General features: G+C 37.4%; 1 protein-coding gene across 4 annotated transcripts in view; it reads left to right on the top strand.

Moving 5' to 3' along the window:
- mib2 (MIB E3 ubiquitin protein ligase 2) overlaps nucleotides 1-15,366 on the top strand; it is a 31,621-nt gene that overhangs the window by 4,850 nt on the left and 11,405 nt on the right. For 3 of the 4 annotated variants that reach the window (XM_044120630.1, XM_044120640.1, XM_044120648.1), the window contains exons 2-3: nucleotides 8,778-9,173; nucleotides 10,885-11,056. In XM_044120630.1, the coding sequence (XP_043976565.1) occupies nucleotides 8,778-9,173; nucleotides 10,885-11,056 (568 nt within the window). Of the gene's footprint in view, nucleotides 1-1,658; nucleotides 2,148-8,777; nucleotides 9,174-10,884; nucleotides 11,057-15,366 lie in introns of those variants that run through there. The other variant, XM_044120623.1, reaches the window with a different exon arrangement.

Here is a 15,366-nt window from a genome sequence, read left to right as displayed (position 1 = left end):
TTTATGAAGATTTGAGGTTGACAATATGAACATGAAGTAGTGCAATCAATAAATAGTATACATGGCTTTTCATTCTTAAAATGTTTTACATTCATGTGTATAAAATTAAGGCCTTAATACGTCTTAAATTTATTAAAATAATGTGAGTTGGCCTAAAATACGTTATTCAGAGGTCTTAAATTTTATCATAACATGACTATTTACTATTTTATGTAGTTTATTTTTCTTGTGAGACTTTTCTGTCAGGCAAAAGTTTGAATCACATGCAGACATCTTCATTACATTCTGACTCAAGGTGGTTGAAGCTACCCCTAACCAGCTGCTAATAGACCATTATTAGCTAGCTAGCTTGTGTCTCTTAGTGGTAAGTGTAAATTATTCCCAGTTGGCTGGAGAACGCTTGTCTTCTGTTGCCAATCTGTGCGGTGCTAGGTGCACTCTGGGCAAAAAAGCTTGGCATCTCTATAAAATATGCTATTTTCTTTTGTACATTTCTGTCATGATACACGTCTTAAATTACGTGCACATTGGTCTTAAAAAGGTCTTAAATTTGATTTGGGGAAACCAGTGGAAACTCTGTTTCAAATTGAGAAAAGTCTGGTGTATACTTGCATTTAGACCCATTTGATGCGATGCCCCCGCATAAAATAATCACCGGCATTCATAATTACTACAATTCATAACATAGTTTGTTGTGAGTCAAAGCACATGCATGTTAGACCCAGACCTAAATCTACCTCTGAATTAGTGAAATGATGCTCACAGATGTTTTACCTGCAATCTACCTATGAGTTGGTTTTGCTTCAACTTAAAACAATTATAAAAAAAAAAAACAATTACACAAATATTTAAAAATGTATTGCTTCCAGTAATATAAGTGATTTTTACAGGAGAGTAGTAACACAAGAAAATTAAAGTGAGGTTTTCATCCTCTATTTAAAAAAAAATGCTTAATTTGTGAATCAGTAATGGGATTTTTCAACCTTATTACAATAAAATAAGTCGTTATTTTTAAACACAAAGACTGCACACTATTTCCTTCCATTTCTGCAGACACTAATAGAAATCTAGGAAGCCAGAAGCGTCAAATAGCAGCAAGCCGCTCCAATCTCAGCCGATGACGTTATAAAAACTACGGCAGGCAGTGAAGGTCAGAACGTTTTACCAGATAATATGTTAAAAAAAATCCCTCCCAGCTTTCTTCAGTTTATTTTTTTCCCCAAATTCATCAGAATAAATGAACTTTAACACCATTTTACAGGGAACCTGTGATCACGTTCTCCACCTTACCCAGCCTGTGTGGTTGTGGTGTTTCCTCTGTAAGGCATCAGGCCTGTCCAGTTTTGTGCAACAAATTTGCTGACAACCATGCCCTCCTTAACCTGCAGACTCATTATCCCAAACTTGTGCAAGTAATTTTGGGTTACTAAATCACGTTGGGTATTACAAGTTGGAATGAAAACATTTGGTACCTGATTATCCTGAAAATGGTTATAAAACAAGGATTTCAGTGCCATAATAGAATGATTGATGGCTATGTTAATTTACAAATTGCTGATTTTTTTTTTCTGGTATAAATTGAAAGATTAATGTGCAAGTAGCAAAATTTGGCACAGCGTAGACTTTTTAAACAATGTTTTACACAAATTTTGACCCAGGGCAGGCTGTCTGGATAGCCTCTTGTTATTTTTTTAATAGCAGAGTCATCTAGCGATTAGCAATCAAATGTAAAAGTAATGTATTCACCTTAAACACAGTCCTCAAAGGAATAGACCGCTTCCATTATTTGCCCAGCTTTAGACAGGTTTCATGTTTTTTTTACATTTTTTCTTTCTCACCCAGATAAGTAACCCTGCTTGTGCACCAACATCTGCCAAACAAACAGAAAAAAGAAAGCACATCAGAAGGGAAAACAGTATGTTCCAAAGCATGGATCAAAGTTCACAGCTAACCAAATACTAAGATTGTGCCAGAGTGGGCTCAGTCCCCTGTTTAGTTTGAGCGACGCTCCACAGAGCTGCCGATTTCCAGCTGCTTCTCGCTTCCCGATAGTCGCAGGGATATTAGTGGGATTGTTGGCTCGTGTGCGAAAACAAAGTCCGGCACGGCTTCTGGCATGTTCAAAAGTGGAATGAAGATCATGGGGAGTGAGTACGATAATTCGTGATAATGACTTAATCTTGTCAAGTTTCCATTGGGTGCTTTTGGGGATCAGTGGACGTCTTTGTGTGTGTGTGTGTGTGCGTGTGCGTGTGTGTGTAAATGTTTGCTGTCAAAAGGCTCTGGGGATTATGAGTGAATATTAATAAGTCTTTAGAGTTTTGTTGAGATTATTGCAGTTTTAAAAGGCGTCTTTTGAAGTAATCCCTGATGGATGTTTAAATATGGCAATGTAGAGCGTCAGGAATTAATTTGATGGTTGCTCAATTACATGTTATTACATTAATTTTTAGACTTACAAGCTGTTTTGTGGATACAGATGACAATGTTAATTTTATGAATTAAAAGTAAGATAGAAACTTATGGAGTTTTATGCAGGCAGAAAATTGTTAGTACACGTATTATTTACTCTAGATTCTTATTGATTTTTTTTTTTGTCCCTTCTGCTACCAGATGTGTTGAACAGGTTCCCATTTCTGCACCCTTTTACTAATTTCTTTATAAAAACTGCACCAGTTCTTGTTGAGTACAGCAATAAACAGCCGTAAAAAACTATTCGTACCCTTACATATGTCTCCTGTTCTTGTTTTGATGTATTTTTTTAAATGTTTCAGAATAACAAACGAATTTCAGTATCCTGTAAGAATTTTGAAATGTTGCAGAATTGTTAATTCAACCACACTGGATTGATTTTCAGTCTGCAAAATATCGTACAACAGCCGCTCAGTTGGATTTCAGCAACTGAACTTAAATCCAACATGTTACTTTTTTGAGTCGTGTTGTGGTTTTCTTCGGACAATTGTCCTTTATGCAAATGCTCTTGACCTTAAAGTCACAAACTGATTGTTCGGTATTCTCCTTTATGATTGCAACAGGGAGGAAAATGTATGATTTTTATCAATTACTGCGAGTCATCCAGAACCTGAAGTAACAAAGCAGTCCCAGACCGTCACACCACCACAACCATGTTTGACTCCATGTCTGTTTCTGACATGCTGTTTGATTTTTTTTTTCCCCCCTCTGGATATAACAGGACAGACACCTTCCAAATCCTCTGCTTTTGTGTCACCAGTCCGTAGAACGTTTTCCACAAAATCTAGTGAATAATAATGTTGTTTTCTTGCAAATGTAATGCAAGACAACAGTTAGTTACATTTAGGCCTTGAGACTTTTTGATGGATGTAGTTTATTATTTTTTTTTTTTACTTCACAAAAAGAAAGTCAAGATCAATAGACTCTTTGATCAAATGTGAGACGGACCTTTGTTTTGTTTTTGTTCAGCAGCCGTTCTTCTCTTGGAGCGCTCCCATGGAGGCCATGTCTTTTTGAATCACTAACTTAATTGAGACAAGTGAGGCCTGCAGTGCTTTGGATGTTCTGGGTCCAGTTATGATCTCCTGTGTGAGCCATCAATGAACTCTTGAAGTGAATTTTGGAAGGTCGGCCACTTCTGGGGACATTTACCGCTGTACCCTGTTTTCTCCATTTGCAGATAATAGTTCTAAAAAATCCTAGAAGGAACTTTGCAACCCTCTTTAGACATTATTTCTTACTTCTTTTTAGTTCAGGTGCATGATGTGTTGTTTTTTGTGATCTTTTAGCCTCGTTTATAATAGCAGACCGGTTTTATTTAAGTGATTTCTGGTTAGTGCAACTAAAATAATAAAAAAAAGTGGTTAATTACATTTTATTCATCAGTAAGATTTTGCGAAGGGCAGATGCATTTTCAAATACGATCAGGCTTACAATCAGGCTGACTGCTTAAAAAGGTTATCTTTACTTGACCCTAACATTTGTATGAAGAACGTAAATAGGACCAAAAGCAAAAAAGGGCTCCAAAAACAAAGCTGGGTTTTCACTCTTTTAGGGAATTTATTCTTCTCAGATTTATTAAAGCTTTCAAACATGGATGTTTGAACCACTTATTGATTCTAAACAGGTTCCCCAGTATAGCAACAGTGAAATAGTCAAATCATTTCTGTCTGCTGTCATGGATCCTTTTTAGCAAAAAGTCATTGTGGCTCTGGTGACATCACCATCCCACTGCAACACCTCATCTGACAACCAGTGCAAACTCTAGACTTTACATTAAATCGCGCTCTGCCACGTCTGAAAGAAAATGCAGGTCAGGTTTATACTGCAAAAACAGATTTCTCTTTTGTACAAATTAAGAGCTTTAAAAAAGTATTCTTAACCCTTGAAGTTTTTGTATTTTGTCACATTTCAGCCAAAAACCCTGAGTGTGTTTTATTGGTATTTTATGTGGTACACTTATGTCTAATTGTGAAGTAAAGGAAAATAATAAATGATTTATTAAAAAAAATCATATTAGAATCTGAAAATGTGATATGCTTTTATATTCTCCCCCCTTAAGTCAATAATTTTTGGAAATAAATTTTATTGCAACTACTTGGAGGCACACCAGACCTCACCATGTTCTGTTCCCAAATGCTCTGTGATAAATTGCTAAGAACTTTGTTTTTGCATAAACACAAAAAAACCCTTTTTTGTGTGTGTATTCTGAGATTAAATTACTTGCAGGCATATTCTGTTTACCAATGAGTGACTTCTGAAGGCAGGTGGTTGTTGTTGAATTTGATTTATGGATATTGCAGTAAAAGTGGCTGACTTAAAAAAACAAACAAAAACAAATAAAACGCATGCCACACTTTCAACTTTGCATACAAAATACAGATGAAAAACCACATATCATTTTCTTTCTACTTGGACAGAAAAACATTAAAGGGCTGGGGTTATCACCTGGCAACAAAGACCAGTCACTGCCTGACTGCTACATATCTCTACTCTTATTAAGCTGTGTTTGAATAGATGTAAATTTTAGAAGAAAAACACTGTAGAGTATTTGATGGTTCAAGCTAAGCATTTCTGTTAAAGTATGATATTTGTGCAATGCGAGTTGCTGTGTGGTGCAGTAGATAGAGGTTTGAGTACAGACATTAATATGGGAAAACTTTTATAGGAAGTGGGTCATTCCTGCAGAGTTTTATTATTTATTTTTTTAATAATTCACAGTTGATGTAGTTATGTTTCCGAAGCATGTGGTGTGTAACACCCTTTGGAACACGAGAATTGTAATTTTCTTTAACTTTTCTGTCTGTAACTGAAAATATCTCCTGGTTCTGAGTACATGTGTTTTGCATTGTAGCTAAAAGGCTGATTTTGCGAAGGCGGTTGACGGTGGCATCGGCAACCAGCCCTCGGCAGAGTGTGACGGAAGCCAACCCATCTGTTATTGCAGGCAGAGAGCTGTAATCCCGTATGTCCTAGCCCTTTGTTGCAGATTGGCAGTGACATTTCCTCAACACAGGTGGCCTAGTCATGACAAGCACACACACCCAGACACACACAAACATGACAGAGGAATGCACAGCAGACAGCCGACCTCTGGAATAGCAAAACATCCTCTGCGGCTTCACCTGTTGGGCCAAAGTGACATCAGTAAGATGAAACTCATTCTGCTAACTAAATTCATAATATCTAATTTACCATCTCTTTTTATCCAACATTGTTTTTTTAAACTTAAAAATATACATTGTTATAAAAACAGTATTATACTCTTTGGTTACCAGGTATTTCATTTAATCTTCTGTTTAATAGCTACATTACAGTTTGATTGCTTTGCTTTTCTTTCGCTTTTTTTTTTTTTTTTTGGCTTTTGTTGTAGTGACTCACAATAAACAGTTAATGCCACATTTAAAAGTTTCCCATTTTGGTGTCATTATGTTTTGCAATGCAGAAACTTCAATAAAAGAGCCTTGAAGATTTCATAACAAATGAACTTTATAGTTGCTGTTTTGGTTTCCAAGCGTGGATATGTTCCTTTTCCTTTTTGCAACTAAGTTCCAAGAAATAGTTTCACTAATCACTTGCTTCTGTTGATTATTTAAATTTCGGATTTCCCAGTGGCTGATTCATTAAGAAGGCCCTCACTTTTCTGAACATGTTGCTTTAGTTCTTCTGGAAACTGAGCCAGATTTTTCTCTGGATTGTGTGTTTGTGAATTTCAGTAGTTTTTTTTTAAAGGAGAAGTTAAAGTATGAGAGAGACATCTCTCAAAAGATACTAAAGCAATGTAAGAGGACAGTCAGTTTTGTAAAGAGTTATTTTCATTTTATTAAAAAACAAAAACAAAAACATGTCAAAAATCATTTTAAACCTTTCTCAATAATCAATAAAAAACATCCTGGGTATTTTAACTATTAAACCCTTCTTTTAATTACTGACCGAATATATGTTTGTCTTTATTTTGATTTGCCTTTGGTTATGAGCGTCAAAATGTTTGAGTTTTGATGCTTCCTCATAACCCTGATCTTTCTACTTCCTTGAATTAGGACTCTTGCTATGCTGCTTCAGAATGTTAATAATATTTCCAGTCTGAAGAAACCTACTGGATAAAATCAAAACAGTTATTTTTAACGTTATCTCTCTCAGGTCCTATGTTGTTTTTGCTTTTCAATAATGGACTATTTTGTTTCTTTTCCTTGTGCAATTTTTCTACAGTTTTAAGGTTTTTTGAAGTTCTAGTGTTAAAATGATCTGACAAGGAACTTCCTATAAACTTCTTCAGTGAGAAGGACCTCCTCTATCTTTATTCTTTAAGATTAGGCAGCTTAATTTTTTTTTTATTTTTATGTGTGCTGAGCTGACATTTTGGACCTAAAAAAGGTTCTAAGCAGCTTACGTTCTCTTCTTCAAAACCCCACATCCTATATGTTTTCAATCATAAGCAGGGACAGCTTAATGCACCTTGCTATCTTGATAAAGATGCAGTATGAGTCTTAGCTTAGCATCTTTCCATCTTATTATTTTGGTGTTATTCGCTTTACATTTGTGGTAAATTTGTTTAAAGCCCTGACAATAAGAGCGGTTTGTAAACATACATTTTATTTCATTGACAATGGAAACTTGTTGCAAATTACTGAGTAAAAATATTGGCACTTAAAATAAAACAACTCATTGTACACACAAGAGGCGTTTATTGCTGAGAATTATTCTGTGCTTCCCCGCATTTTCAATTTCTTTGTCTTTTTTTGTTCTTGTAGTGTGATTGATTAGACACAGAAATCCCACAACTTTTTGTATGCATCAGAAAGGAAGAAAACTACAAGAGGATAAATGAGTGTCTTAGTACATCATATGTGACTAATGAGTGTAATTAGATTATCATGGTCCTCAGCAGAAGTTTCTTGCTGTATTGCTGACTCGAGCTTCCATATCCTCTAAATGTTGCTTCCTTTCTGTATCGCTTCCTGTTTCTAGCACTTAGCCCTCAGCTGCAGTCATTAAAACCACTGGTCCTGTTTATCATAGAGTTGAAACACGAGTCCTTAGACCTCCTTTTAATGTGACGAGGCTCTGGCTTCTTATTTCCAGCTTCAGACGTTTACAGAACTGAAATCAAACATTAATTCACTCTGAATGGTTCCTGTTTTTGGTTGTTTAGAATGACCAAAAATAATTACTGTTTGCTGCATGTCATGTTGTATACATTTGCTCATTGTTTTGAATTTTGGCCCATTGCTCCTGGTAGAAGGGTCATTATTGAGTCAGCTCTGTAGGCTGTCTTGCTTGCAGACGCCTTTGCAGCTTTTCCAAAAGTTGTCTATAAAACCAGTGATTTGTCCCTGACTGGAATCAGGGCCTTGTTATGGTCACTTTAATGTATTTTTTAAAATCTCTTCAAGCCACTTTGTAACTCATTTGGTGGTATTTGTAGGGTCACTGATCTTCCTTCAGCTAACTAACCGGTATTTCAGCAATGTGGTGACATTCCCAGGCCCTGTTTTACAGCAAATGTACCAATGAACATAATGTCCAAAAATGTTTTACGTTTTGTTTTAGTTTCATCAGATTAAATTGAGTGTTTTGTAGGCATTTGTAAACTGTACATTTAGCTTTTTCATTTAGCAAAAAAAACTTTGCTCACAAAGTTTTTTTTGCTTTTATTTTTGGGTTGATGGACACATTTCAAACCAAATCTGTCCATACCTGGAAAGTAGAACCCATTTCCTTCCAGAACAGGACGATGGGAGGATGTTCCCATTGTGTTTTTACTTGAATAAAACAGTTTCAGCAGATGAATGTGCTGCTTTTAGGCTTCTGGAAATTTTACCCAAAAATGAACCAGACTTACGGAGGAGCCAAAATGAGGTCAACAATAGTTGTGGATCCTGTTAAGGATGTTGGTACAAGTCTGTCGGTGTGTGTTTGTGCCAGGTCAGGGCTTGATTAGCGCAGCAGGGCGTAGCAGTCAAGTCCAGCTGCTCTCTGCAGAAGTATGCCATGACACACAGTGAACGATCCACCAGCCAACAGAACTATGTTCTGAAATTAATGAGACATATGGCGCGCTGTGTGTCGAATCCCTCAGCAGTTGCTGACAGTTGTGCGCAGGTTGTGTTAAAGTGCATACAGGTTGGAGGATTAACTTGTTTAAAAGTATTGGAACCTGATCTAAACAACGTCTCATGTTTATTCGATTGGTGCCAAATGCAAAGCATTTTAAGACACTTTTATTTCTCTCAAAGCTTATTTCTGAGTGGTTACCTCTACATTCGTAACGTGCTTCATGCGCTCCTTCCTGCTCTTTCTTTCAGTCACCCCCGATCTGTTCCCGGAAACGACGCTGGTGCCGTCTCTCCCGGCGATACCCTCTGCGCGATCCGCCTCCTCCTCCTGCAAGGCCCGCAGGCGCAGCAGCAGGGGTGACTGTGCTGCCAGGCCTCGGCCTTTGCCCGCAGCCTGCAGGCCAGGCCTGAAAAGAGGCAGCATGGAGGTGGGGATGCGCGTGGTGCGTGGCCTGGACTGGAAGTGGGGAAACCAGGACGACGGCGAGGGTCACGTGGGCACCGTGGTGGAAATCGGTCGGCAGGGGAGCACGACGACCCCGGACAAGACGGTGGTGGTTCAGTGGGACAGCGGCACACGAACCAACTACCGCACAGGATACCAGGCTGCCTATGACCTGCTGCTGTATGACAATGCTCAAATTGGTAAGCACTGAAGATCAGGTTGTGCTAAAGCATAAACTCATGATTACGCCCGTTGCTATGAGCAATTAATTGCTGGATAAATTAGTTGTCATATTTTATTTTGAGGATTTAAATTATCTTCCAGTTTCAGTGCTTCAAAGATTTTTGCTTTTTGAGAGGGTGAACTGGATTATTATGTCATTATCAATATTTATATGATGAAATATAACATTGCTATAGGTTATCATATAAGTATGATAAACTATAACAAAATACCCCAATATTATAGTTAATCACAAACACTTGGACAATTTATCATCCAGCAAAACTTATTGTGATAGGCCAACTTCTGATCAGATTCATTTTACCCATTAAGTAAAAACTGTACAATGATTAAGTTTACGTTGATAACCTTTTTAGGTGAAAGTTCACAGTGTTGTCATTTCATCTCATTGCTTTTAGCAACTTATTACCACTTAGCATGGCTAGCAGTGCTAAAATTTCTGTCTCCCTGGTTATTAACAGTTTAGCTCTAAACTTCCATAAAACTTCCAACTCCTGGGTGTGCTGTGGTGGCGTAGTGGATAGCGCGACCCACGTTTGGAGGCCTTGAGTCCTCGACGCGGCCATCGCGGGTTCGATTCCCGGACCCGGTGACATTTGCCGCATGTCTACCCCCCTCTCTCTCCTCTTTTCCTGTCAGCCTACTGTCATATAAGGGACACTAGAGCCCACAAAAGACCCCCTGGTGGGGGAAAAAAACAAAAAAAACTTCCAACTCCTCTAATCGCAACATGTTCCATGGACGGTTCAAGTAGAACAGAAACATGCTACTTTGAGACTTTTTAACATTCTTCTGAGTTTATTTGTCAGAAATCCTCTTTCTCTTGCAGCGTAAATAATATAACAAATGCAGTTTTATTTGATAAAGATTTTTTGTGCTTCCTTTGAATTAATCTTTAAACACCTAAACTACATACAGCTGACTGAGTTCCCTCAACTGCCACAACAAAGTCAGACAAACATGGTCATCAACTGATTTTTCTGTGCATCTTCATTAATAATTTTTATATTTTTCTCCCAAAAATGTAGATTTAAAAAAATTGTTTTTTACTTTAAAAGTACATTTTCTATCCAATTATGATGTGAAGAAATATTTCTGTTCTCTGAAAATGTTTTTGTTTTTTCTGCCATATTCCAGTTTGTATGTCATCGTCTATGCTCAGGCTTTGCGAAACACATTTTCAGGGGTCTTGTCATCACCCATCATGGTCTATTTGGGATTACACACACACGCACACACGCACACACACACACAAGTACACACACGCACACACACGCACGCCCACATACACTCTGGAGCATTTTGCTCCATTTACAACAACATACTTCTGCTTCAGAAGCTCCTTCAATTAGTTCAGCAAAAGACAAAAAAGAGGCCTTGGGGCTGAGAGCATTTTGTTTAGGGTTTAGTTTGGTCTTTTCTTCTACAGAAGAGGATTAGGGCCACCGAAAAAAAAAAAAAAGAAGTCTGAGATTAAAGTCAGGATTCTGACTTTCTGATTTTAATCTCAGACTTCTGAGATTAAAGTCAGAAATTTATTTATTTTTTCCGGTGGCCCTAATCCTCTTCTGTAGTTCTTCACACTGTAGGTACAACTGTGTTTCCATCAGTTAAAAATAGAAAACTGAAATGCCATTCCCTTGTCTTCATCACTTGTTCTGTCTGCAGGAGTCCGTCACTCCAATATCATCTGCGACAGCTGCAAGAAGCATGGCATCATGGGAATGCGGTGGAAGTGCAAAGTGTGCTTCGACTACGACCTGTGTACCCAGTGTTACATGAACAACAAGCACGACCTCAGTCATCCGTTTGAGCGTTATGAGACGGCCCATTCCCAGCCGTGAGTGCTGCATTTCACCTTTAATTTTAACGTTCTCCAAATTTCAATGATTTTGTTTGTGTGCAAGAATCTATGCAGAACGTTTCATAGCTCAAATCCTTTCCAGCCCAAAAAGGAAGATAAGCTGCAGTTTTTATGTGGTTCATATGGATGCACACAAAACAGTTATCTGTCACTTATACCTTCTTTTGCTTTCTTTTGGTTGATTGTATGTCTCGTCAGCAGGGAGTGTGATTGTTGTTTGGTGCAGAAATGTAATAAAATCTTGGTCTGTGCCGCAGGTGAGTAATGTTGCTCAGAAAGGAGTCAAATTCAACTTGACGTCCAATTAAAGGATCATTTTGCTGCTTTTAGAGCTGCACCTGAATGCCTCCAGCTTGAAAATCTAAAACACTTCAACTCAGTTGACCGCGGCTGGATTATTTTTGCCCTGAATAGACATTTATTAAGATACAATTTGAAATTTTAAAAAAGTCAGTATTTTTTTGATAACAAAATGTAAAAGAGGCAGCAGGGCCACATTAGTTCGAGATCATGCATAAAAGCTACTTTGTATCAACAGGTCAAACTTGAACGCAATTATTCCACACTGATTACTGATTTATGAAATGTTTACTGCTTTGTTAAATACATCACTAATTAGCCATATCATTACTATTCATAATTAAACAGTGGTAAAGGTGGACTCTATTTATACAAGAGCTGTTGCTTACTCTGATTAACTAGTTATAATGCAACAAACCTTCAGGTGATCATAATACCCCTGGTGTCAATTTTGCCTTTATCACAAGTAAATAAATGTATCTTATTTACATTTATTTAAATAAGCCATATATGAAAGAGAGGCATATATTCTCTCATATATGACTCCCTCAACTTTTGGCTAGTTGGAATTAAGTTTGTTTCCAGATAAGCAGAAGATTATCTTCACAGCTAATTAAGTGGTTTGTAAAATGTTAAATTAAATTATGCAAAGTTTGCCGACATCACAAAAAAAGACTGATGATACCTATAACCCAAAGATATTTAGTTTAAGCATAAATTACTTGGCACATTACTATGTGCCCAGTAATGTGCACTTGGCACAAACGTTGTAGGCCTAAACCAGGAAGAGCTCATCCCATCAATAATGAGGCTTACTGTGGGACTGTTATGTTGTCTCTGAGACCGAGTATTAAATTTGTTTTAATACATATAAAACCCCAAGAATATGGAGAACTGCAGTTGCAAAAAAAGGCTCATACCAGCATGGAACCGGGTTTCAAAAAGCAAAAACCCTTAAAAATAAAATTTGATTCTCATTTAGGAGAAAACCTTACTTTTATGTTCAATTCATTAGTGTCTTTCTCCCATATTGGGATCCGTTGTGGTGTCTTTTTAGTGTATTTTCTTCAAGTACATAATGACTCTTGTCTGTTACTACAAAATAATTGCATGTGAGTTTCAAGGAGCTGAAGAGAAGCGTTCTTAGGTAAAGCAAAAAACAAACCTGCCTCATTATCACTGCAGTTACCCGTAAATAATTTAGATTTTTATTGTTTTTGTTTGCTTGTTTGTTTTTAACAGCGCACATATTTCCAAGTAGCTTTGCTCTTTTGTCAGCTTGGACAAACCACATGTGGCCTAGATTTGTGCAAATGTTTAGTGAGCTGACTGCAAGTATCCTGTGAACCCAGATTTACTCGACTGAGTTGTCCCTTCAGAATCCTCTCTTCTGCATCAGTTCACAGCAGCGCTCCAAACGGCTCGCGGCACTGTCTGAATGTCAGCTGGATGGCCTGTTCTCATTTTAACGAGGTGATATGTATGACCCAGATTTCTTCTAGATATTAGCCTGGTACAGGTCCAGCCCCTTTCCATTTATTTCCCTGAGCCTGCTTGTCCAATGAATGCTGCAAATAGGTGTAGGAATCATGACTCACTGCTCTTTTCAATGTGACCGAGTCGTCAGGTTTTGTTGTTTTTCCTTTTTTTTGGTTTGTTTTTGCCCCTCGAGAGGTTGGAAACTAGTCAGAACCTGGCTGGGATGAGCCAGGAAGTAAACACAAAATGAGAGAATTGAATAACTAGCAAGAACAGCAGGAAGCCTGTGTATTTATATAGTACAAATCCAAAACAAAAGGCGATGAGAGGCCTAATTGGGAAAAATAACCTATTTTTCCCAATTAGGCTTTACTCACATCCAGATGTAAATGGTCTTGTTCGATTGCGCCTTTTATTATTTTGAACATTTACAATTTTGATCAGACAACTGAAAATTCAGTTATCTTTTTTTTTCTTTCTTTCTGTTATCTACTCAGTTTACTTTAAGCATGTATTTCCAATAATTACTAGCAAAATGACATGAGATACAGTCTGTCATGTACTAACCAACTAATCCATGCAGTGATGGACTACTATCTGATTCTTATCACAGTGTATCTCTACATAACGGTACTAACACAGAGAACAGGAGCAGAGCTAATGGACAAAGAAAGGTTGACCAACCAAACGCTTTGTGTAGTTACTCATTTGAGATAATGCACAAGCTAAAGGCAATCCTCACCGGTATGGAGAAAAATAGAACCCAGCAGCCTGTAACATTCAAACAGCCTCGAATGCTAATGAGTCTTTATAGCTCCAGACACGTTTGGGGTCATGAGGGCTTTTCCCAACAATTCACCAATTTTAATCTTCTTGTTTTTGTATTGAATTAATAAGTTATTCATACATTTTTCTTTATTCTTAATTGAAGCATTCTAGAAATGCCGCAACTTTTTCACACCATTTCATCCCTAATAAAGGGTGATTAATTCAACCTTAGTTTTTATAGAAGCATGTTTGTTTTTTTGCAAACACTATATCCTTAAATTATTTTACTCTTGAGTGAGTAACACAGGGGGTAGAATTAGATAATCCTAAATTAATTGGTTTATTGCTCTGGGTTTTTGGTTTGTTGTCAACCTGCATCCGTCTTTCTTTCTTTCTTTTTTTTTTTTTTTTGCAGCCAGAAATATTTGTAAACAGCTAAATTTATCTCTGCAGTTGTTTTCTTTTTCAGCACTTTCTCCAACATCTCATGAGAATGTGTTTATGATGCTACTGTTGAAATTGGCTTATTGTGTCGAATCATTTGTACAATTATAGTAGACTCAAAAACTATAAAGAAGGATATTTATTTATTTGTTTTTATAAATTAAAATTTGTTTCCTGTTCCAGACTCCAAAAATGATATTTTAGATTCTGACCAACACTGACACAGATTTCACATCTGGGACGTCACATGAAAGTTATTTGTTGGTACAGCCAAATGGCAAGGAATATGGATTCCCCGTATTAACACACAAAGGCTCTTTATTTCTAGGCCACATTGACCCAAATATCATTGACAGCATTTCAAAAGACTGATTTATACTCTGGCAGTCATGAGACACACTGCTACGTGTCCCAGACGGCCAAATTTAGCTTGATTTTTCTAATTTGTGTGACTTATCTTAGAGCCAGGAAAGATTTATGAAAGGGATGTTAAGACAGACTGTTTATTATGGAAACATGCGTGACGCCTTGAAGGCAAATTACTGGAGTTGCGGTTAATGACCGGGGTAGTTGAAACTCCAGTCTCCTGACGGGTTGACGAGTTTCCCTTTCGTAAACATGTGAGCCGGATGTACCGTCAATAAGCATCCTGGTATAATTGCATCAGATTTAAATGGATTATGTTCGGATTAAGAATTTAAGTTTCCTAGAAGATATCCAGGTAGTATCGAGAGGCAAATCATGAACAGGTTTGGGTAGAAGAAGATTTGATGTTGGCAAGTTATCTTTTATTTATATGTATATATAAATATTGTTTCTTATTTTGCATTTGGTGTTCAGGGCAGCTCTCTCAGTGATCCATTTCATCATGCTCGATTCTCACGCTGAATCGGACTGTGGAGCATCTCTGTGACTGCTGGACAATGCATCTGGAGGCATACGTCTGGACCATATGTTTACAAATAGCTGGGATGGCATGCTGCTAGTTAATCGGCTCTTCCTTACACAAACGACACACATGCAGTTCCAGGGAGCCAATCGGATCAAGTCTCTGTCTAATCCTTTCCTCTGTACATAAAGCACTACACTGCTGCCACAGGATCCTTGCTTGTTTTCCAGTCCATGCTCACGTCAAACCCATAACAGGGTGTGATTTTTTTTGCATTTTCTTTTATGTTGATTTTCTAACCTTCAAGTCGAGCTTTTAATGCATATTTTGCCTCATTTCGGGAACAATTGGTTTTCTTTGCAAAATCCTTTTCATTTTTCACACAGCTTCTCATTTCCATACTCTC

This window comes from Gambusia affinis, linkage group LG01 (genome assembly GCF_019740435.1).
Source record: "Gambusia affinis linkage group LG01, SWU_Gaff_1.0, whole genome shotgun sequence".
Classification (NCBI taxonomy): Eukaryota; Metazoa; Chordata; class Actinopteri; order Cyprinodontiformes; family Poeciliidae; genus Gambusia; species Gambusia affinis.
This window is presented reverse-complemented; position numbering and strand designations above follow the sequence as displayed.